General features: G+C 44.7%; 1 protein-coding gene and 1 long non-coding RNA gene across 2 annotated transcripts; one reads left to right on the top strand and one right to left on the bottom strand.

Annotated features, from left to right (window-relative positions):
* Positions 1–15,291: 15,291 nt before the first annotated feature.
* Positions 15,292–22,297, bottom strand: OTP (orthopedia homeobox). The gene is made up of 3 exons (XM_027635373.1): positions 22,142–22,297; positions 20,808–21,217; positions 15,292–17,097 (listed from the first exon to the last, which is right to left on the bottom strand). Exons 1-3 carry the CDS (start codon positions 22,176–22,178, stop codon positions 16,567–16,569), a joined length of 978 nt encoding a protein of 325 aa, XP_027491174.1. The 5' UTR covers positions 22,179–22,297; the 3' UTR covers positions 15,292–16,566.
* Positions 16,371–18,719, top strand: LOC113943518. The gene is made up of 2 exons (XR_003526358.1): positions 16,371–16,466; positions 18,336–18,719. It is a non-coding gene; the product is annotated as an uncharacterized LOC113943518 (long non-coding RNA).
* Positions 22,298–22,512: the final 215 nt, after the last annotated feature.

The raw sequence follows: 22,512 nt of genomic DNA, 5'->3' as shown, positions 1-22,512 counted from the left end.
AGGCACTCTAACTATCAGGAAATCACTATCCTACTCTTCTTCGAACAGGATGTTCCCATTGGGGTAGTTTTGTCCAAACTGCAGGATTTCCAAAGCTCTTTTTCTTGCACTAGTCCATAGCCTAACTGAGCACTGGGGAGCTATGGCTCCAGAAACACCTGCCTCTGCTGAGTCTGCACTGATTTCCCCAAGTAGACTGGTTCCCACTTTTTTTCTGTTAACGCCAATAACAAACCTAAACAAACCCGCTATCTTCCCCTCTCTGTGTTGTACTCCTTGCATGGTTTGAGAGAGCTGTCCTTGCAGGCAATCATGCTGGCATCCAGAGAAAACCACTACCCTTCACTGCCCTAAGTCCAAACTATGCAAACCCCTGCTTTTTCTGAACACAAATATAGTTAAATCACTTTGGTGCTCCTTTTCTTTTCTGAAGTATTTTTCACCAAAAAGAATGTCCCAGGTGGAGAAAGAGGAGCTGAAGAGCTTCTGGGAATGCAGTGATGTCCCAGCCCTGACTCTCAGAAGCACCTCTGGAGCCCAGAGCACCGCATTGCTCCCCAGAGTCTCCCAAGGAGGAGTAGTCCAAAAGGATCCACATACTCTAGGTTTAGTTCCTTATTGCAGCTCCTGTAATCAATGTGGGAAGGCAGAGAGCACTACCTTCTTTCTATTTATGGGTTTCTCATTTGGGTTTATCCAAGACGTCTAACTTGGATAAGTTACTGGCCCAATTCCTGGGCCAGTATTCCCATCGTGTTATGTCACACCATTGAAGAGCCATGATGGGACAGCAGGGCATGGTACCCACAGAAAGCCAAGCTGCTGTTCATGCCTGTGCCATCAGCAGACTAGTTTCTTCATGCATTTTATGTCTTTTTGTCCATAATCTGAGGAATAGAATCAACACAGCAGTTATCAAATTTTTAAATGGTCATCCCTTTGCTGGGAATATATAATATATATATACCATATGTATCATACATATGGCATATACATACAAACATATTATTCCTGAGGTCACATTTTCCCTGAGGTCTGTCACTGCACTGCAGTTTTCTTCTTCAGTCTCTCTATCAAATATATGCAGGTATGGGGCTTATTCAATTCACCAGGATAGATGGATTACTTTTGATGGTTAAAATCTGTTACCAAAAGAAGGCAATCTGCACTATTGCTCTCCTCTAGAAAGGAGTGAGGAATAAAACCATGACCAAAACCATTTATAGGTGTATTTAAATCTGAATCTTTATCTCTCAGACTGCCTTGGACTGTAGGAACAGCTCTGCCTGCAATAACTAAAGCCTAGGAGCAGACCAGGATAATCTCCTTCCCCATCATGAATCCTTCAACTGTACTTTTGAAAATGACAGTTGGTTGTTGATGCTATTGCATTTCACTGATGTTATGATTTAGAGGCTTGTCTTACATCTGCTGAGGAGAAAAGACAAATTTCACTACCTTTTGGGAGCCCCCACGCTCTTCCAAGTTCTTTTGTAGATTGTTTGCTTTAGATTTTTTTTTTCATTTTCTACAGGAGACATTAGTCTGTGTCATTACAGACTCACTAAGTCTATCTTCTTATCTTCGTTTCAATGTTGCTATCCTCTTTAAAGATCCCCTTACAAGTATTACTTGCATCATCTTGATAACAGTTTTCAACTCAGGGCAACAATGTGACTTGTACATCTATGTATTCCTGGATAATATTCATAACAAGCCCCAAGTTGCTACCAAGGGAAAGAGTGAGGAATCTGGAAAGAAGAGGAGAGAAGCAACAAAAAACAAAAGAGCCTAAGTGTGAGAAATAATTGCACTGCTCTGCTGACACAATTAAAAAGCATATCAGAGGAAAACAGTTAAATTGGCTTACTGAGGGCTTAAATGAGTTTTAAAGCTCTACAGTCAGCTCAATTAAAAAAATGCCCTAACAACAGCACACTGATTTCTAAAGCAGATGACATTCTCCAACAGCCTGAGATGGTCTCTGTGACACCAGCAGCCACCACCAGCACCTCCTCCACTATCACCTCCTCCTTTCCTTGTCCTTCAGAGCATTGTAGAGTACTCAGGATGATTTCAGACTGTCAGGGCTCAAACACAGCTACTCGTTTTCTGGAAACCAAACAGCCCAACCTTCCACTTTCTATGGCAACAACAGTGAGCCCTTAGCAATCTGACCTGTCGAGGAAAACCTGCTGTTAATTAAATGTTAATTGCCTTAATGCAGTTTGCATTATGTGGAAAAATGCAAGTTATTTTTATCTGTATTTTAAAGAAAACCTCTGAGGCTTAAAATGCTGGGCAGAAGCACCTTATAAAATGACAAATATATATTGCTCTTGCCCCTTTGGTATTAGAAGATATTCCTATGAGTTTAATAGAGGTGATGTTCTACTGTTTTTCAGACTTTCAGGTAGCAATTGTTTCAGACAATTTAATTTTATTTCTGTGAAAATCCTAAATGCAGCCAATTTTGAAATCAAGATGCATAGATTTTGTAATTACATCGATTATTTAATTTTATTTTAAAACACATCAGAATCTGGGCCTTTCTAATTTCAGCAGATATAGTCTGAGATTTGATTGCAGGATTTTAATTCCTGGATAGACACGAACTCCTTTGTGTTGCCCTCTTTGTGGCAGGCAGATGGTTGTGCAAACATCCTCAGAGGGGCCACGCCACTTGTAGATAGCTTTCAACACCCTCAGGGAAATAGGGTTGACTGCTTCTCTACTCCAAGTGTTTCTCTAGAGTAACCTGTCTCCCTCCTGCAACCTACTGTTTAAACACCTCGCCTTCTCTAAAACTACTTAGCATCTGGGCAAACAGACCTCACTGCTGCAGCAGTTTGTCTACCAGCTTGACCCAGGCTCTGGGCTTTCCACCCCCAAAGCTGGGGTGGTGGAGAAGGGAGGAACTAGAAAACACAAAATCCTTTTTGGTGTACATGGGAATAACTTCTCCCTAGCTGCTTGCACTGGTCAAAATTCAGTTTAATGGTTGGTAGAGTCTCAGCTCTACTAACCAGCCTTTAGAACTGGGAGATAAGTGATGTATCCCGCCAGTCTTTGCACTGTCCCCACTTACAGAACAGTTATGAGTGCTTGGGTCTCCACATGAGGAAGCTGAGAGCTACCAAGAGGCATGGGCACAGAGGTGGGAAGGGCTCCTGGCTGGGACTGGCTGGATGTGTTACAATGCTTTTCCTCAGTTTATTATTTTACCTTGGACTGCTGCAAACGTTGTGATGGCCTGTGCAAGGCATTGCAGGTGATGCAACAGAAATGCCAACACAAAAAAAATTGGCTTGTTGCAATTAACTTTTGGCTGACTCAAGAATCAGTCTGGATTAAACAAGGTACACCACAATGGATGCTTGTGTAAAATCACTGATCATGTACCTACGTTGTGTAAACTGTCTTTTGGAAAGAATAAACTGTGCAGGGATGTAAAAGACAGATCTGATAGCTCTTCCTCCCTTTTTTAACTTATCTGCAATTCACAAAGGCAATATGTCAAAGTTGAATAACAGTAATGAAGGTCAGCTTCTTTGCTGGTGCAAACGAGCATAACACAATGAAGCTGATGAAGTTCCACTGGTTTACACCACCAGCAAATGCCACTTAATATAAGCTGCATCTATGCTGCAGTGGTCTCATGGGGATGTGGGAATACTGTGTCTGTGATTTGATGAAAAACCATGTATAACTTCAGAATTTAAGCCCCTAGAAAGGAAACTACCAGAAGAAAGATGCCAGTGGAGGCAAGTGCTATTGGGAAAGTGACAGCGCTGACAGCACAGCCAAGGGGCCCAGCTAAACACAGAGTCAGCATCCGAACCAGAGACCTGAGCCTCTCTACAGCACATCTGGACTTGATCCCCAATGTTTACAGAACTGGGGAGTGTCTCAGTGGTTTTAGACTGCTATGTGCATTATTTTTCTCATCTTAAAGCTGCCCATGTAGAGAAAAACACAGGACTTCGGTAACAGTTACCAGCATGATTTGCTTTTATTATCTTTCTGTTCAAGACCCTTGTTTCCCCTTGTAGCATGTCAAATTGCCCCCAAAACCATATTATACAGCAGAGAAATGTCGTTCACACTTCACTGGCTATTGATTTACTTTACTTATTGGCACAAAATCAGCCTGAGATAAACATTTTGTCCCCCATTTCCACTATTGTAAGCGATACAGTTCACTGTGAGATAGGCAAACCCCAATGTGCTGGGTCACAATTCGACATGGCTTTCTAATCAATGTGTGAAAAATTACCTAATGAATAATGGGTTGCACATTTCCACAAACAAATTAACCAGGGTAAGACTGAAACTAATGATTATATTTATCTAATGTAATTTCACATCTGTTACTAGAGGTAGTAATTTTTTTTCTTTTTTCCACGGCATCCTTAGAATTACAGCCTAGCTTTTGAGAGACAGACGTTTCACATCCGTTCAAACAGATAATGTTCAAATTTATTAGATACATACTTTTAAAACCACAACATATTTGGGAAGTTTGTTATTAATTTACAGTACTTTGTGGGAATTGAACTGCCTTTTGAAATGTGGTGTGGTTCTCACAGTGAAGCCAGGGTCCTCCAACTGACAACACCTCCCACACGGAAGACCAACAAAACTCATCTTTTCCACAATATACAGCCAATTGTACACCCTGGTAATTTTCACCAGAGTTAAGCGAATGTTACGTGCAGATGAAAAAGAGTGACAGTGGGAAGGAACCTCACAGCCTTGTTCTTTATCCCCTTCTTAAAATTGGTTTGCATTTTCCTGGTGAAAGGATCAGTTTTATAAAACAAATGTTCCTGGAATCTGACCGCCAGCTCCACATGGGTTCAGAAAGTAGCCAGGACCTGATGTGGTAGTATCTTCTCAAAATGGGGAAATCAATTGGCTCTGTGGGGTTTGCTTTCCAACTGGGCATTTTTATTCTCCAGGTACATTAAAATGTTTTGCTTGGGCTGACTAAATTTGCTTGGGCACCCTTCCTGGCCTCCAAAATATGAGGCATTAACTTGCCTGTCCCTCTGCCAAGATAAGTGTTTCAAAGAAGGGTTTGTAAGACAGGCCATCAGGGACAGACAAAGAGGACAACGCTGGGGTTTCCTCCCCCTAAAGTTGAGTCACCTCAATCTCCATGGGGGATATATAGCCCCCCTTGCAGCAAGCACCTTCCATCCTGCTGCTGGTGCCTGTATCTGCTCTGTCACATCCAAGCAGCTTGCAGTTGTCTTTAAAGATGTTGCAAGAAAACCAAAAGTCTCCAAATGATGTCACTGCTTGAGTCAACATTATTAAACAATTTCACAACCTGTCTCAGTTGTGGTGGCAGCTTTCATAAGGATTTATTATCCAGAAAGAGAAGAAGAGAGGGGGCTGTGAGGTTTGAAAGTCATTGTACCGAGAGTTTAATTATTGTATTTTTCACTGAAGTTGAAAGTATTGAGGAAAATGTAGCCAATTTCATATTACCTCATTTGATTAAAGAAGTTGTATGATTGTACAGAATGTGTAATTGCCATTCAGCACAGCTGAGCTGAAAAAAAGCTTTTTGACTTCACATCTTTAATACTTGGGGATATTTCATAGCCTCACTGGATTAGCTAAATAAAACTTGAAAAATAAAACCAGTTTTATTCTGAAGACATTCCAGTAATTGATTTGACTGACAATTATGAGGAACTCAATGTGTGTTTCTGTTTGGGTTTGTGTGTGAGTGATACTTTAGTAGTACACATTTTTCTTACCACCATTAGTAAAAGTTCTCTATACAGCCGTGTCATATCTGGGATAATATGTAACTTCACAGGTAGATTTTCAAACCACTTTTACAAATAAATAAAAGATTATTTTCTTAATAAAGCTTGATACAGTATCATGTTTATTACATTGACCAAGACACATAGACATCCTGCAGTTCTGTGCCTCATAAGCCTACAAGTACTGTTTCGTATTTGGCTTCTTTATTGAGAAGAGAGACTCTAAATGTATACTACTACAAATATGTCTTTCTTTAAAAAATTGCGGATATCACTCATTCCCTTCCATGCTGGTTCCAGAAATAGATGACCTTGTTCTACTCAGAAGCTTGTGGGACAGCTGAGGAACATTCTGTCTGGGCCAGTCTTAAACTGTTTGCTTACAAAGCAAACCTCTGGATCTCTTGATTTTCAGACTACTTGTTCCACTAGTTGCAGAAGAGATGGTCTATGTACTACTAGCACATTACCTAATGAAAAGCGGGTTACACATTTCTACAAACAAGTTAACCAAAGGAGACACTACCAAGTGTCAGCTGGCCTGGCAGTGATTGAGCTGCATCCTTCTGTGGGAGCACCTTCTTCAGCAGCACCTTCTTCAGCAGCTTGTTAATCCCAGCCTGTGCAGTTAAGGACCCTGGTGTAACACCTGAAGAAGAGTCTTTATGACCTCTGCAGTGTGAATGAACTGGGCTAACATCCAGTGTATCTGTCGCATCTGTAGTCAGCTCATGGAGACTGAAATACATGCTGCCGCTGGGGGAGGCAGGGAGCTGTGTAGGTGCCAGGCGCATCCCTCTGTGCCGGGGCAGCTGAGCAGCTCAGCAGTCACCACTTGATTCAGGGTTAACTTTGGTTCCGGGGCATATGGGATGGCAGTCCAAAACCAGTATGAAAATAGAGCATAACATACTAGAGACAAACTCTTGAGTCTGCCCTGCCCAAAACACTTGATTGCCTAAACGTACCATTCCTCCTAAAGCTCCTCCTGTTCCCTACCCTGAGCATGATGACTGTAGCATGTCCTGGACTGCCACAGTCTGCAGAAGCCACACAGTGGGAGGGCATCTCTTTGTTCCTGAAGACCACAATGACAAGGACTGTGAGCAGCCATTGGTAGAGTTGCTTGAGGACTGAGCTCAGGAAAACATTTGATGGTCGATGATAACAAGGAACCCATTCAATGTACAGTTATTTTTACTTCTCCTTTATCCAGAATATTTGCTTCAGTTAATGCCACTTAGCCTAAGTTAGGCTCACTCAGTCCTGGAGATATAACTCAATAGAAGCAATTCCTCTTTTAATAATTATTCACTGATTGCTGCACAGGCATTTATTGCTGGAGAAAGTAGTCAACTCTGTTGACTGAAGGACACAAAGAATGTTGATGGAAACACAGTGCAGAGCTGTCCAGAGGGACTCAGAGCATTTATAGTGAAAGCACACTTGGCAAAATAAACCAAGCATCTGCTTTTCTAGCACAGGCAGTCTGAGTGTTTCAGACTGAGTCCAGAAGGAGGTCACACTGGAGAGGCACAGCGTGACAACAGTCTCCGTGCCTTTTCATGATAACCAGGCTGCACCATTTGTGTTTCTCGTTTTCCCTCTGGTAGAAATTTCTCACTGAGGGTTTTGACAATTTTCAAATATTGTCATGGAGAGTGTGGCAACATGAAATGAGAGTAGTGCACAACGATGCAGTAAATAGTTACATTATTAGAAAGGCAGATGCTGGCATCGAAGCAGGGTTGTTGGCCTAAAAAAATAGATTAGGAGGGAAAAGATAGAAAAAAATCTGTGAGGTATCAGAAGCAGTAGATAGCATAATAACATTCATATGCAAGCAACATTTTTCTGTGGCAATGTGAATCAGCTCACATGCTAATATGGCCAGTAAATAAACCGTAGCAAGATTCTGGAATTGATATTATTACTCACCAAAAACAACTCCAGGCCAGTGAATCATGTCAGGGATTGCATTTTGGACTCCAAGCCCTGACACTGGAGCCCGGTAGGCAAGACAAAGTCCTGCAGCAGTGTCTGAGTCACACTCAGCTGTCTACAGACAACCTAAATTCAACATAAACCTGGTGTTTCGTATTTCCCGTTGGCTTATTCTTGTCACTCTTTAGAGTCCTCGGAATACAGGCTGAGTGAGTGCAGGGACACTGGTGAAATTTAGGACATTTGAACATGCTATGATACCTAAATGGTACCAGCAAAGCTGCTGCAGCCTGGTGTCCCACTTAGGCAATATTGAGAGGAATGGGGTCTCCTCATCCTGCTGTGAAAGCTGCTGCCCATCTCTTGTGTCTATTGCCCTCTACCCAACTGATTATAAACTGCAGTTTGAATACAGCCATAAAAGTAAACTTTAAAGGGTATCTGAGGATTTTCTACATGTCTCCAGGGTCCAATGACCCATGTAATAACCTGACAATCTGATATTCAGAGAGCCTGGGCACCAACAACTCCAGCATAAGGCTTGAAGAGTTTCAGCAACCACTACCTTAAAATTCAGCCCCAACAACATTGATGCAGGTACTCAAATGAACTGTGAATGTGCACAAAGGCAAACTCACCTCTGGCAAATGCAGGAGTGCTGCTGTAATCCTTGATAAAGCCATGGTAAGTGAGAGCCACTTGTTCTCTAGCATAATGCTGTAAAGCAGAAAAGTCAAAAAGCAATATATCATCTGTCTGAGCTTAAATGCAGCACCTTGTAAGTCTATATTACATGATGCATTATGGATATTCCTCCACAGGAATGCAAATGGAGAGAAAATTTCATGTGTTGCTTTCTTGTGCATAGCAGGACAGACTCAGAAGTAAACAAAGGCATCCCATGATGATACTCCCAGACAATTTTAGTCTCCCAAAACTGTGGAAGTAATGGCCTGGCCCCATCTGCAGCTACAATGGCCATCATGGCTCAGCTAGAATGCAAGTGGGACTTTGACTGCCTTTGCCAGTCAAGCTGCTTCCCTAGGAGCTTCTAGAGAATGTATTGAGGAAAACATGACATCTTTGGGATTTTCTGCTGCTGTGCAGACTATAATACAAGGCAGAATCAATTAAAACTGCCCTGAGTAAGTAGAAGGAGGAAGGCTTTTGCCACTAAACATTTTGCTGATGAGTCAAGTGCCAGATGGCTTGAATTTTTTCTGCCAGTTTGAAAGTGAGAAGACTTAGATGTAACCTATGTATATCAAAGTCATTTCATCGAGGTTCATCAGTCAAGTGGCACCCCTGATGACAGACCCATGGAGGTAAGAACAAAAGGCATAGCCGGAATGGTGCTCCAAATCCTTTTTCATCCAGTGTGATTCACACAGGTAGTCAGAAGAGCATGTGATGTGTCAAAATCTTTGAGGCCTCAGTGAAAGCAGGAGTAGGCAGAAAGATAATCTTTCACATAGAGGGTCCTAAACTGCTCTACTCATAAAGTCATTCTGAACCTAGAGGTAAAATATAAGGATCAAGATGAGTTTAAAGATGAGATGGGAATTTGTGGCTTGTTAGAAAGAGAACCTCCGAAATGTCTGGACAACTGCAATGTCAAAAATGGTCAGCATCAGAGCAGTGCAGTTAATGGGAAGCAAACATTCGTGTATTGCTATGGATGATGGATAGAACAAGTTGGGAGGACATTATTTGATAAAAATGTGGAGTTTGATAAGAAGTTAGTGAAAGTAACAAGAACATTAAACTGATGAAATTTGGCAGGTGACACTACTTTCAGAGAAGACTTAGGTACCAAAACATTAAGATGCTCTTCAAAAAAATACCTGCATCACTGGATGCAGTAGGTAATGCTGTAACCATTTAGTAGGTAATGGCGTAACCAGCTGCTGTCAGAGTTATAACATAAAGAAGGATGTGTATAGAAGGCATCAACAACCAACAAGCAGGCTTTGTGTTTTGGGTATAATTGATTGACTATAGCATCCATGAATGAAATCTCTCAATTTGCACCCTACTGGAGAGGCTAAGAGAGGAGGTGATAATGAATGAATGACTATTGGAACAATTTATTGTAGAATGGAACAAGAATCATCTCCAACAGAAATGAGAAAGGTCTGATTTAAGTGAGGATACAAAGCACGTGATGAGTGGGTCAGAGGCAGCAGCTTGCTGTGTGAGATCTAAAGAAAGACAATCAGGTAATAACACAAGGTCCTGTACCCTTTAGAAAGCATCTCCATTGTAGCTGTCTCTACCTAGACAGAGTCCCTCAGAGCCAGTAGGATTCCCCACACTGACAGGGATCTGTCCAGTCACAACTTGGGCAAATATGAGCTTAAAATTGCAGAGGAATTAAAGCAGAAAGGGTAAAGTGAGAGTAATATAAAATATAGTGGAACTATCTTCAAGTATTTCTTACAGTAATTAAAATTTCAAGAATAAAGCATGAGTCATTCATTTGCTACCAAGACCTGAAGATAAGAATACAAGCTGACAATGAATACAGTTGTGGGTGTTAATTACTGCTTAAAATAGACACAAAGATTAGAGCCACAAGCTGCACCAAGTGTAATTTTTTATTTAGTAATTTAATATTCTTCCCTTTTCATTTCAATGCATTTTTATATGTCTGACCTTCTGTGGACTTCTCATTTTGTTCTCCAGTTGAAAGAGCAAAGCTAGTTAATTTCTAGTGACATTTTGTAGCCGTGTAGCAGCTGAAATACCTTTTTACCCTTGGTTTTGTTTATAAATCTGAATTCAGTAGATATCTTCCAAGCCACACAACCCTGTATGCTGGGAGACACTGCTGAAATGAGAGCCTGTTCCTCCACAGGGACTCCTGATTGGAGTGCATTTTGGTCTTCAGGGCCCCAGGGGACACTGAAGAGCACCATATAATGGTGTGGCAAAGAGCTAGAGCACTTTATGCCTTCTTCCAGTGTCTTCTGCTCTCCCAGTGTATCACAACTCACATGAACTGTGACTATGGTGCAACCAAATCCTCCAGATTCAATGACATGGGGAGTCTTTTTGTTACAGCCAAATCAAGTTTTGCCTGACTTTGGTATAAGGCAGGAAGCTCAAAATCACAGCCTTCCAGTACATAGGAATTTCATTATAAAGTAATGTTTATGTCTTGAAACAGGGACTGGTGCTTCCTCTTAATTATTAGACACCAAAACCAGGGGAGGTTGGTGGAAGCCATCCTGTAACGCTCTTTAAAAAGTTAGCAAAAAAAAATAAACCTTAAAAGCTTGTAAAGGAGCCACAGGGAATCACAGCTGCCACTTAAATTATATTAAAGGGCAATAAATTGAAACCAGTAAAAAAGAAATGTGTCCTTACAGGGTGCATTGTCAGCTTATGAAATTCACTGTAGCAGGAGGTCAGTGAAAGAAAGTCTAGAGTTTGTTTTTTCCCAAAGTACTTTTTGGATCACTACCATGATGCTTCCAATGCTGTGAGAAAAGGCTAATCAAACTTCATACTCCAAGGCACAAACTGTCTATGGGGGTCAGGAGAGAACGTCACCCTCACAGACAGTGTATTAAGCATATTCTGCATTTTCCCTCTCGACCTTCGAAGGAATGGTTATATAATCTCCAAAGGCAAATTCTGCACAAAAGCCTCTGGATTCCTTCCTCCTGGGGAGGGATTCTCCTCTGGCAGATTTCAAAGCTTCTAAAAGCATAATTTCAGCTCTGAAAAATGTATTTGAGCATTAGCATTGATGAATGACTCAACGTAAAGGTGAAGCAGCACTCTTGAGCCTCAAAGACAGTCACAGGAGAAGCTGAAGCAGGCACAATTTACTGGCAAATAAGAGAGGTGACCTCCCACCCATACCACTGTACAACATCCAGGTGGAAGACAAAGACGAACTCATCTGTGCGTGAGCCCTGGCTGTGAGGAGCATGAGAAGGGAGACACCCTCCTGCCATTTTTTCTTTGAGGAGTAGAAGTAAACCTCATAGAGGGCCTTACACGACTATTAATGCACTCTCTCAAACACTAAAATAAAAGGGTGGCAGTTAACCAAAGAACATCTCCTCCCACATCTCAGGCAAGACCACCCCCTTTGGCTCTTGCTGCTATTCTTCTTGTGATGAGGTGAAAAATTAAAACTGTGCTGTCCTTACTCTCTCCCTCCACCACCACCTCTGTTTTTCTATCCCAGTTGCATCACTGCATGGGTGATGATTGGTCCATGATGTTTATAAGAAGCTTGAGGGTCCTATGTGTGCTTCTCTGAGTTAAGCCCTGGCTGTCAGCTCTCTGCTCATCCATAGCTGGATGAGCCATTACGGCATGAGCTGTGGTTTGACGTTTGATTGTGGTTCATATGTGGTCCCCTTATCTCTTTAAGAAAATAGAGTCTCCAGAGTGTGAGAAAGCTGAGTGGCAGAGTAATTTCGGCCACCAATCTTGCAAATTTTCACACATGCATCTGCTAAAGTGACTGCCAGGTCAGCATGGCCTTTAAAGGCTGCAGGATCAGGGCCTTTGCTTCTTTGTCACTTTTGCCCATCTACCTATGGCTATCAAACAGTTGAGATAGATTTGTAACATCACAGGTTGCTAATTTCTAAGGATTCCTCTCCCTTTCCCTTTTCCAGCATTTGAATTTTTCCTATGTTTATAGCACACATGATGGAAAAACTAAGATTCTTTTGTTCTCTCTTTCTTCTCTGTGCTGAAAGGCCTTGCTTCCCAGACCAACCACCCTGATCTCAGTTTTCATGACAGGCAAGAGGTGGTCATCTCAGTGTCAAAGCTTGTTTTAAAATACAAGGGATCTCAATTCCAGCATTGGAAATTAATGTTAGCTCTCATGTTAATAATTTAGAAAATACATGCCAAATCACTGGTGTTCTCTCAGTTCTCTCTCAACACAGCTGCAAACTGCATTAGGGGGAATGGATACATTTCAGATGAGATATTTGTACTGAATTATTAGAGTAGTCTGTATTACAAAATTACTAATAAACATTGCTTCTGGCTCAATTTAGTCTGAACTCAGTGAACCTAACCAGTGGTGAGAAATCAAAAACCCTGAAATACCCAATGAATGAGTCTAACTAATCAAGAAGCCCTGCAGGAAGTAGATGCCAGGATTAATGAGCCAGTGGTTTCACCATGCCATGCTGTTATTTCTTCACATAAATGCCCTCAGATGAGATTACCTTTGTCATGAAAAGGAGAGAAGGAAGGTTACATACTTTCAACTGACAGGTTAACTGCCATACCTCCATTACTGCAAGATGCATTTTCATGTGCAGAGATTTTTATTCTGAAAAATGAAAATTTAAAGACCACAACACAAATTAAACCACATTTTCATTTCTAAGAGCAGGGATCATTACTGCTAGTACAATAATATAATCCATTCTGCAGTGTTACCTGATCCCTTGCCTTGCACAAACTTTCTTCCCATATTAGTAATTGCTCAGTGATTGCAATCTCTAGCAGTGGGTAAGAGCAGATTCTGCCTTCCATGGAGATTTAAGCAGAGGAAGGGAAGAGAGAGAGTGTGTCAAAACATTTCATCAAGAGAGCAAATGAAAGGTTCAGTGACATTATCTTTATGTATATTCCTTAGACATTAAGGGTGATGTTGTGTTTAGAGAGTTACACGAATATGTGCCAGTGCGGAAATTAATCCATACATAAGAACATAAATCTCAGTCTACTTACACACTGGGTGGAACTGCTTAAGGAGAAAATGCACCTTAACATAAGCAAATAAGCCCGGCTTGTAACAGCCCCAGTGCCTGGTGTTAGCTACTTAGTCAGTAATAGGCTAATTGTTATTCAGCATAACTGTTCCCTCTCAATTTATATGGAATTCACTCATTTATTTTGATCACTTTACGTGAATGAAGCAAAGCTGTTCATGGTGTTAGATAGAACTGCTCAGTGCTGTTTAATTTTTATCTTTTAACATCAGCACGAGCGAGATTTTATAATAAAATAATTCACATCCAAACTGTAACGTATGTGAATGAAACCTGTGGTTCCCTTCCTTTCACCCATGTTAAATACATAAGAGCATCAGCTTAGATGTTTTATGTTGTAAAGCTTCAGCAGGTGTTATGGGTACATATAATTTCAAAAATCTCCAGGACTCGGAACACAAAGAACTATTGCTATGGAAACAAATCAAATTTGTATCAAAGTTGGGTAGGATAGAAAAGCTTTGCTCATAAGCAGGACTACAGTTGCATTAGAATATGGAGGAAATGGCAGATGTTTTAGAAGTGAGCATTAAGCCAAAGGACATTTGTAAGGCCCCTGACAAAGCACTGCAATGTTCAGTGTCAAGAATTGGATCTTACAGGTTGTGTCTCAATCCCCTGCCCCCAACCAGAGCAAGCGTTTTTCTCCACCATTAAAAAGCACATATTTTTTAAAGATCTTCCATACCACACTTTACGACATTCCTATATCATAAAGCTGTCTTGCTTATAGTAACACAAAGCAGCTGTAAAAATTGCATGCTTGTAAACAACCTTCCAAACGTTGGAAAGAAGTAGAGTGAGATTTGCATTCTTCTGCATGGAAGTGGAGACCTGTTTGCCCTCCTGGCAGGCCACAGCACGGGGAAGAGATTGCTGTGGAACTGGGAAGACCAAGGGACATTCCAGCTGGGCTGCCATTCCCACTGGTCCTCCCACACCTGGGATAGGGAGGCTGGAGGAACTCTGACCAGCCCTGCCCCATAGGCACCCTGTGGGACCACAGCTTTGGTGGCCGATCTAAACTGCTTACAAACTTCAAACTCAGAGCTAAGCCTGGGTACAGAGGGGCAGCTACTCTGCCCAAGGCTGGGCTGGGGCATACAGGGAGGGCTGCAAGGAGAGAGAGAGGACATGGTGACTTCTTATCCCAGGTGCTACCATGGTGTAGATTGTGGTATGGGACCTATCTTGCCTAGCCTGGACTATCTTAGGTTGAGCATCCTGGGTTGTTTCAGCATCTGCAGGAGCTGGCTCCTGCAGAAGGGTGCAGGGCTGCTTTCTCAGGTGACCCCCAGAGGACTCACTCATGGTCTGGATCACCAATAATTTATTCTGCTTTTATTTCTTTTTTAAATTAAATATGCATACGTAATATGCACTTTGGAGCATGCAAGGACCCTTCTGCGGATGCGTATGGAGCCAGGCACTCTCAGGTGTGTAATTAAGAGGTGTGTAATTGATGTACAAGGAGAAGAGATCTCAGTGCATTGCATAAAAGGCAAGGGCGAGGGGGGAAGAAGAAAAAAAGAAGCCCAAACCTGGCTGTACATGCTTGCCGATGTCCTGCACTTCCTTTTGCCGCCATGTCAAAGTTTGCCTGGGAGTAAACCGAGAGTTTTCTCTTCCGCAGGGTTTGTTTCGCCAGCAACCGTGCCTCCGTTTCACATGCGGAAAAAATGAAGCACCCCTCCGCTGCCCGCCTGCCCCACCTCCCGCTGTCCTGCTCCCCCGCACCCCTCGCCCCTGCCGTTCTTCACCACAGAACTTCTTATTACTCTCAGTTTAAAGGCCAACCACACAGAAAGATTAACAAAAGTTTATTAATCATGAAGTATTAAAATTGTGACAAGTGAAAGGCATCAATGCAAAGATAAGCAAGCAAACTATCCCCAAACTTGTGACAAAGGACTCAGTGAATACCACAGAAGGAAGTCCTGTCTTTTTTTTTTTTTTTTTTTGCCTGCAGTTGAAGACACCTCTCATATCTCACACGCCACATCAAAATCTATAATTCTTCATATCACATACTGAAAATGATTTTATTTATCCATTCACATTAACTTGATATAAACGTGTCCGGAAAAGTCAAGTAATATGTTTTATATTAGCTCAAACATTTATTAAGTAACCCAAAATTCAATAAATAAGCACAGACAATAAGTTAAAACATATCACGAATCGACCAGTATGTAACAAGAATGCTTTATCTACACAAAACATCCTATTTCACATCGTTTGTTCATTCCTCCAGCGGCCCTGCCCTGCGGCGGGGTGACCGGCACATGCAGGCGGGCGGGCCGCGGGGCCGAGCCGAGCCGGGCCGAGCCGTGCCAGGCGGGGCAGGGGGCGCGACGGCGCCTCCGCCGGCGCTGCGGAGGGAAAATAGCAGCAGGAACGTAAATAAATGCGTAAATAAAGGTAGGGAGGATCGGCAACTCAACTGTCACGAAATCAAAGATCCTAAAAAGGGAAGCGCTCTTGCGCGCTTATTTTTTCCCCCTTTTATCCCCTTTGTGTTTTACAAAAAGAAGCTTTTAATTTTTTTTTCCTTTTTCCCCATCTCATTCGCTCGCGCTCATCAATGCTTAATCAAAATGGATTTGATTCCCTCTGGGGTCTCCGTGCCGTTTCGCGAGCCCGCCCGGCCGCCCCCCGACGGCGCCCTCGCAGCGGAGGGGGCCGGCAGCAAGTCGCCGCACCTAAATAAACCATAAAAATTATGAAAACAGAACCAAAAATGCATTTCTTTGCAAAGCCAAAGCCAGTCGGGCGCCTGGCGGGAGAGTCGGGTCTTGGCGACGAAGGGAGGCAGGGCCGGGCTCGGGGCGGCCGGGAGTGCTCCCGCCGGCCGGCAGGGCGGACCGCGGGGCACGGGGGTGCGCGAGGGCGGAGGGGGTGTGGGGAGGGTCGGGGGATGTTTCTCGGCCCACAAACCAGTCTGTTGGTGTCTGATTTCAGATCCTGAGTCGACTCCCTGGTAAGTCGGGTGGGAGAAGGCGGGGGCGCGGGGCGAGGCGGGGGCGCAGGGCCAGGCGGCGGCGGCGGGGGCGGCGCGGGGCGAGGCGCGGCGCCGGCCATTAAGTGAAACTCATGGAGACTGTGTGCTCTAGTGCTTTGCGGCGGAGGGAGGCGATGCTGGTTCCCCGCCACACGTCGCTGCTGTCCGGGGAGCTGCAGAGCTGGGGCGAGCCCGTCACGTTGCTGGGGCCGGGCAGGGAGGCGGGCACCATTCCGGGGAAGGCGGGCTGGTAGAGGTGGGATTGCAGCCCGGCGCCGTTGGAGCCCGCCAGGCTGTTGGAGAGCCCCATGGAGTTGGGGGGCGGCCCGGCCGCCAGGCTGCACTGGGACAGGGATTGCGCCATGGCTTGCTGCCGTCCCAGCGCCGGCGGCAGCGGCAGCTGCGACACGCCGGGCATGGCGGCGGCGGCCCAGCGCGTGTCGTTGGCGTGGAAGGAGCACAGGCTGTCGCCCATGGCGGCGGCGGCGGCGGCGGCCGCTGAGGGGAACTGCGGTAGCCCCGGCGTGGGCAGCAGCGTGCCTGGGGCGCGGAACACGTTCGTGGTCTTCTTGCGCTTCTTCCACTTGGCCCGGCGGTTCTGGAACCAGACCTGCGGGCGGCGGGCAGCGACACGCTCCGTTAGCCACCACCAGCCCCCGCGGGACCCCCGCCCCGGCTCCCGCCGCCCCCCCGAGCCTCACACCCGCAGCCCCAGACGTGTCCCCGTCACGGGTTAAAGAAACCGGTGGCACTTTTTATAACGAAACTAAGCGATGTGTCCCTCCCGGCACTAAGCCGCCTGCGGCCTCCCTCCCTTGGCGGGAGGGTCCGGGAGAGAAGCCTGGCCTCTCCCCGAAAAACAAATTAAAAAAACCCAAAACACCGGCCGACGGCTCCAGCCTTGGCGTGGACGCGCTCCCGAGCCGCCATCGGGGCCAGCTCTCTCGCCCGGTGACGCCGGGGTCCGGGGCAGGAAACGCCCGCGCCAAACTGTCCGCATTTGGGTTTGAAAAAACAAAACGTAACAAAACCAAATGCAAAACAACAAAACCAGCAGTGGTTCAGGTGAGCTGATGCCCGTGGTGGCACCGTGTCAGGGCTGACTTGATGGGTCTCGTCTCACCGCAGCCGAAAGCAACCGAGACAGTCATGAGCCGGGAAAAACCGCGTCCACCTGAAATCCAAGGGAACGCAGTGCCCCGACCTGCCGGATTCCACAGTCTCAGGCTCCGTACCCAGACTGAGAAAGGCAGATGCCCATTAGCGGGAATGAGCAGCCGTGAGGGAGCTAAATATAATATGAATAATCTAAAAATCGCGTTCAATTATGTTTTAGGGTTAATAGTTAAATTGCGGCTACAAAATCTTTTTATGTTTCATGGTTTGCTGGTGGTGTAAAGAATCTCCATCGGGTCTGATCGCCTAAAGCTCATAGCTACGCTGCATATGCTTTTAAAATGTGAATGTTTCCAATTGAAAACTGGTGCATGACAGATTAAAATGCAGGGAAAACCTGGGGGAGATTTTGAAAATGCACACATGACAACTCTAGAAATATATTAACCATGAGCGTTTGGCAACTTTGGACTCCTTTTAAAATGCAACTAGCCCCTGAAAATTATTAATACAACAGTGAGAATCTAATGGAGTTTGGAATCTAAAAATCTACCTTGATGATATCTGCTGTTACAGTAATATAGACATACTGTAAATGTATTTTAAAATATATAGCCCATTTAATTCCCCAGCTATAAATGGGTGAGAGAGAGAAAGCAAAAGAAAGGAGAGACAAAATCATTTTAGTTTTTCTTTTTCTCTTTTTTTTTTTTTTTTTTTTTTTTTTTTTAGGAGCAGAAGCTTTATGAAGATCTCATTGGAATCCAGCGGATGATTAATGTGAAGATTTGGTAGGAAATCTGGAGAGCTGTATTAAAGCTCAGATCTCAGGTTCATTTCGATCAGCCAGCCGTGAACTCTAGGCCGAATTCATTACACTTTAATAGTGCTGGGAGAGAAAGAAAATGCAATTTCTCATTCCATTAGAAAACTAGAAAATACTCTCAGCTTGTCCCCTATTAAGATGTGGCAGGTGACGGGACCATTGTGGGGGACACGGTCAATGGAATTACAGCACATTATTTTTGTTCATATAAAATATTGGAAGGCAAGCCTGACTGTGCAGAAGTTATTTCACTGATTTGGTTTTTATGTAAATAAAATATTGAAAGTTAATTAATCCGTGCTAGAGACTAATGATTATGCTTATTATATTGCATTTGATCGCGTAATTTGCATGATTCTCGCATTGCTGCTTAATAAGCCATTCTAGGTTATAAATAATTCTGAAATTGGTTTCTAATAATGGCATGCTATAAAAAGAATGGTTTTATTACAGCAGCCTGAAAAGCAGAGCAATGTCAGATGTGGAATTGGACTCCCGTTTAAGCATCAGCCACTTTAATAATTATTTAAATGTATCATATACATTAAATACAGATCTAAAATGAAGAAAGTGGTGATTTATCCTAGCATCTAAAACCCTTAAAAATATATACAGCAGCTATAAATTAAGTATTTGGAGCATCCCTTAATCAGTGTGGAGCCCACGTCCTGGAAGGAATATGTAGGCAATCTGTTAACTATAAAGAAAACTGTAAAGTACTCTTGTAAGAACATAAACCAATTACTATTTAATTTAAATTTGGTCAAGGAGCAGTGATACATTGGATTGTGAAGTAAATACATTAAATATTTTTTTCCTTAGATTACATAATGTTAATCATTTTGAAGTGTTAATTAAGAAGGTTATGTTGATCTGATTACTTTTTAAACTACAGAACATTATTGTAAAAAATATTTAAATTGCCACTCTATTAAACTGTTTTTATCAGCAGTCTCGAGCTATTAGCATTGGTTTAAGATTATGCCAAGGCCATTAAAACATTTTGTCTTTCTTCCTACGAATTTCTTTGATGTGCTGTTAGAAAATAACTGTTTCCATTTTATATTTTACTTCATTTACCACACTCCTAATATTGAAATTGGTATCATTAACCTTTGAGAAACCCAATAAAGTTTAATAGACCTCGTTTTCTTTTTTTCATAGAGTCAGTTGTCCAATTATATTTTATTTGTGAATCTAATTTCTTTCTTAATTTAAACTAATTATAGTTCTGTGAAGACAGAGTCAAATTGTTTTACTTTTTAAAAGCAGACGTGCTTTTTCTGTCACATTCAAGAATGGAATCTGGTTTTGTTCATTAAAACGTTCATTTAGGGATTTCTCTTGACATGTCTTTATTTAGCTGAGGAGCCTATGCTTGCCGAGAGGGATTTTGAACAGAGACCGCTGTAAAGTGCGGCGGCAGTCCCGGCTGTACTGAGCTGGGATGCACATCCCACAAGTACTTCTACTGTGCAGGCTTTCGTTCTTGGGGATGGACTCGCCTAGAAAGTCACCAAAATAACCTTGTGAACACAAAAGCTACATCTGAGCAGTGTAGCGCTTTGATCCCTCTACCCCTTTTCCTAATTTTGTTTGCGTTTATTTGCCTAAATAGTTTCCTCTGGTCCTGTGTGCAAATATATGTATATATGTGTGTGTCTAAGTACTATGTAGATATATATGCTTTAGAAAACAAAGTACACCCTAGGTGTTGAAGACACTCGCTACCCCCGCCGTCCTCAGGCTTTTTAAAAGCCAGTATGGGGAAACTCCGAGTTCAGATACAACTGCCTTTTACGTAAGTGCCTTTTCATGAGCCGATGTGCCTTCCCGCGCCTTCCACTCTGGCCCTCACGGCCGGCGTCTCTGGCGGACGCCTCTTCCCGGCGGTGCCGCGGCAGTGCCGCCGGCAGTACCCTGGACAGCGGCACCGCGGCCACCGGCACTCCATGGTGGAACGGCGGTCACTGCCCGGCGGTTCGGCTCGACTCTTAGTGCCGGGCTATTGCGAGGGCTGAGATTCGCTCCTCTAAGGCTGTGCCTCCCCGGACTTCTTTCTGCCGCGGTCGGGCCGTGGAGCTCAGCCCGTGCCCCGCTCGGGACCACCGCGCTGTTGGTGGGGAGGATAGAGGACAAGGGGACACCCCAAGGCGACAGCTTTGCGGAAAGAGAGGCGAGGGATGTCTGTTTTCAAGGCTTCCTGGCCAAACTGTTGCTTTCAGGACTGGATTACTTTCCCCGCCATCGGGCTGAGGTTTGGGGCACCCACCCCCCCCTCCCCGTCGTGACTGGACTCGCCGCCGGCCGGCTGTGCCGCGCCGTCGGTGTGACTGGGGAAGGGCCGGTGGGCACTGCGCGGGGGCGGCTTTTCATACCTGCACCCGGGACTCGGTGAGGCCGATGCGCAGGGCCAGCTCTTCCCGCATGAAGATGTCCGGGTAGTGAGTCTTGGCGAAGCTCCTCTCCAGCTCGTTGAGCTGCGCCGGCGTGAAGCGGGTGCGGTGCCGCTTCTGCTTCTGCTGCCCCTGCTGCTGCCCGGCCTGGCTGGGGTTCTGACCGCCCTGCTGGCCTTGCTGCTTGTCGGCGTCTTTGGCGCTGACGGCTAGGGAGCTGGGGTTGGATCCCACCGTGGTGATGTCGTCCCCCGGCAGCAGGGTGGTCCCTTCCACCGTGTCCGAGTTGGGAGGCATGTCTCCCGGGTGTCCCCCCGGATCCGAGCCCCCTACGCCCAGCCGACACTTCACCGCCTCCCGATGTCCCAGCAGCTCAGCCGCATCTTTCATCCCTGCGGAAGCAAAGGAGCGGCAGTGACTCCCCTGCTGCCAGGCATGGATCCATCAGAGCCGCTTTCCAACGCATTGAGCTGGCGAGAGGCATCCAGCCACCGCCACTGCCTCCGCCCTGCCGCCCCCCAGCTGCCCGCCAGACCCTCAACCCTGCTCGGCTCCGCGACGCACAGAGACCCCGGCCCAGCGCAACCCGGGCAGAGGAGGGAAAACTTTACACCTCTTCCTGCTGAAATAACTAGCTCCCTGTCCGGCCTCCCCATGCGAGATCAGGGGAAGGGAAGACGGGGAGGGCAAGTTTTACCGGGTTCAACTTGGGTTTTCCAGCGGAGCTGGTAAGAGAAAGAGACGGAGAGAAAGAAATAAGGCTCGAACCACCCTGCTGCCGGGAGCATTACCTCTCCGACAGATGCGCGGGGATCTCGGTCTGTCTAGCCGATCTTTCGCCTCTTCTCTCTCCTTTATTCTAAACAAACTCACGAATAGCCGTAAATAGACGAATACAGATATTTCTCTTTTTTTAAAAAAGGAAAAGAAGGAGGGAGAAAAGCGAACAGACGAGCAGGAAGAGGCCACCTAGAACTCCGTAAACACTATCGAGCTCATCTGTCCTAAAATAATAATAATAATAATAATAATAATAATGTGTAGGTATATATATATATAAACAGGGGAGAAAAAAATTAAATGATCCACAACTCGCTGTAGATCTACATACTCCGTAGGTCTCACTCCCTCTTCTTTTTTATGTTAAATCAAATTAAACTTTAATACAGTACAATTACTTTTAAAGGAATTAGCCCATTTAGATCGCATTAAGGTAAAATAAGGAACAAATTGTCAATTTCCTGCCCCGGCTTCCTCCCCACTCGCTGCCGCCGGTGCAGCCGCCGCGGGGCGGGGGGGTGCCGGGGGAAACTCACCGAGACGGGCGTCCAGGAGGTCGGCGTGAGACAGCATCGCGCACCGCTCCAGGGCGAAGGCTGTTCCCCCCCAAATTTTAGCGGCCTTAAGTTATTTAAAATAGATATAAGATATGAGATATATATATATATATATATATATATCGTCTAAATGAAAGAAAATTCGGTGTGTGGTTAAAAAGGGGGTCTCTTGCATTATAATGTCCTTTAGAGAGACGGGGAGGTGCTTAACACTTCAATGAACCCGTGAGCAGCTCGGCACGGGGACCAATCAGGAGGGCAGCCTGCAAATGTCAGCGCCCGGAGCGCCCCGCTCCGCCCGCCCGCCGCCCGCCCGCTGCCGCCGCCCCGGCCTCCCGCCGCCCCAACCC

Source organism: Corapipo altera, unplaced genomic scaffold (assembly GCF_003945725.1).
Source record: "Corapipo altera isolate COAL_440 unplaced genomic scaffold, ASM394572v1 61411, whole genome shotgun sequence".
NCBI lineage: Eukaryota > Metazoa > Chordata > Aves > Passeriformes > Pipridae > Corapipo > Corapipo altera.
This window is presented reverse-complemented; position numbering and strand designations above follow the sequence as displayed.

Coding starts and splice junctions, on each gene's coding strand:
- OTP (XM_027635373.1), bottom strand. CDS start 22,178: ATGCTGTCTCACGCCGACCTCCTGGACGCCCGTCTCG. Junction 21,218..22,141: donor CCTCCTGGACGCCCGTCTCG/GTGAGTTTCCCC, acceptor TTGCTTCCGCAG/GGATGAAAGATGCGGCTGAG. Junction 17,098..20,807: donor TCACCGAGTCCCGGGTGCAG/GTATGAAAAGCC, acceptor CGCCGCCCGCAG/GTCTGGTTCCAGAACCGCCG.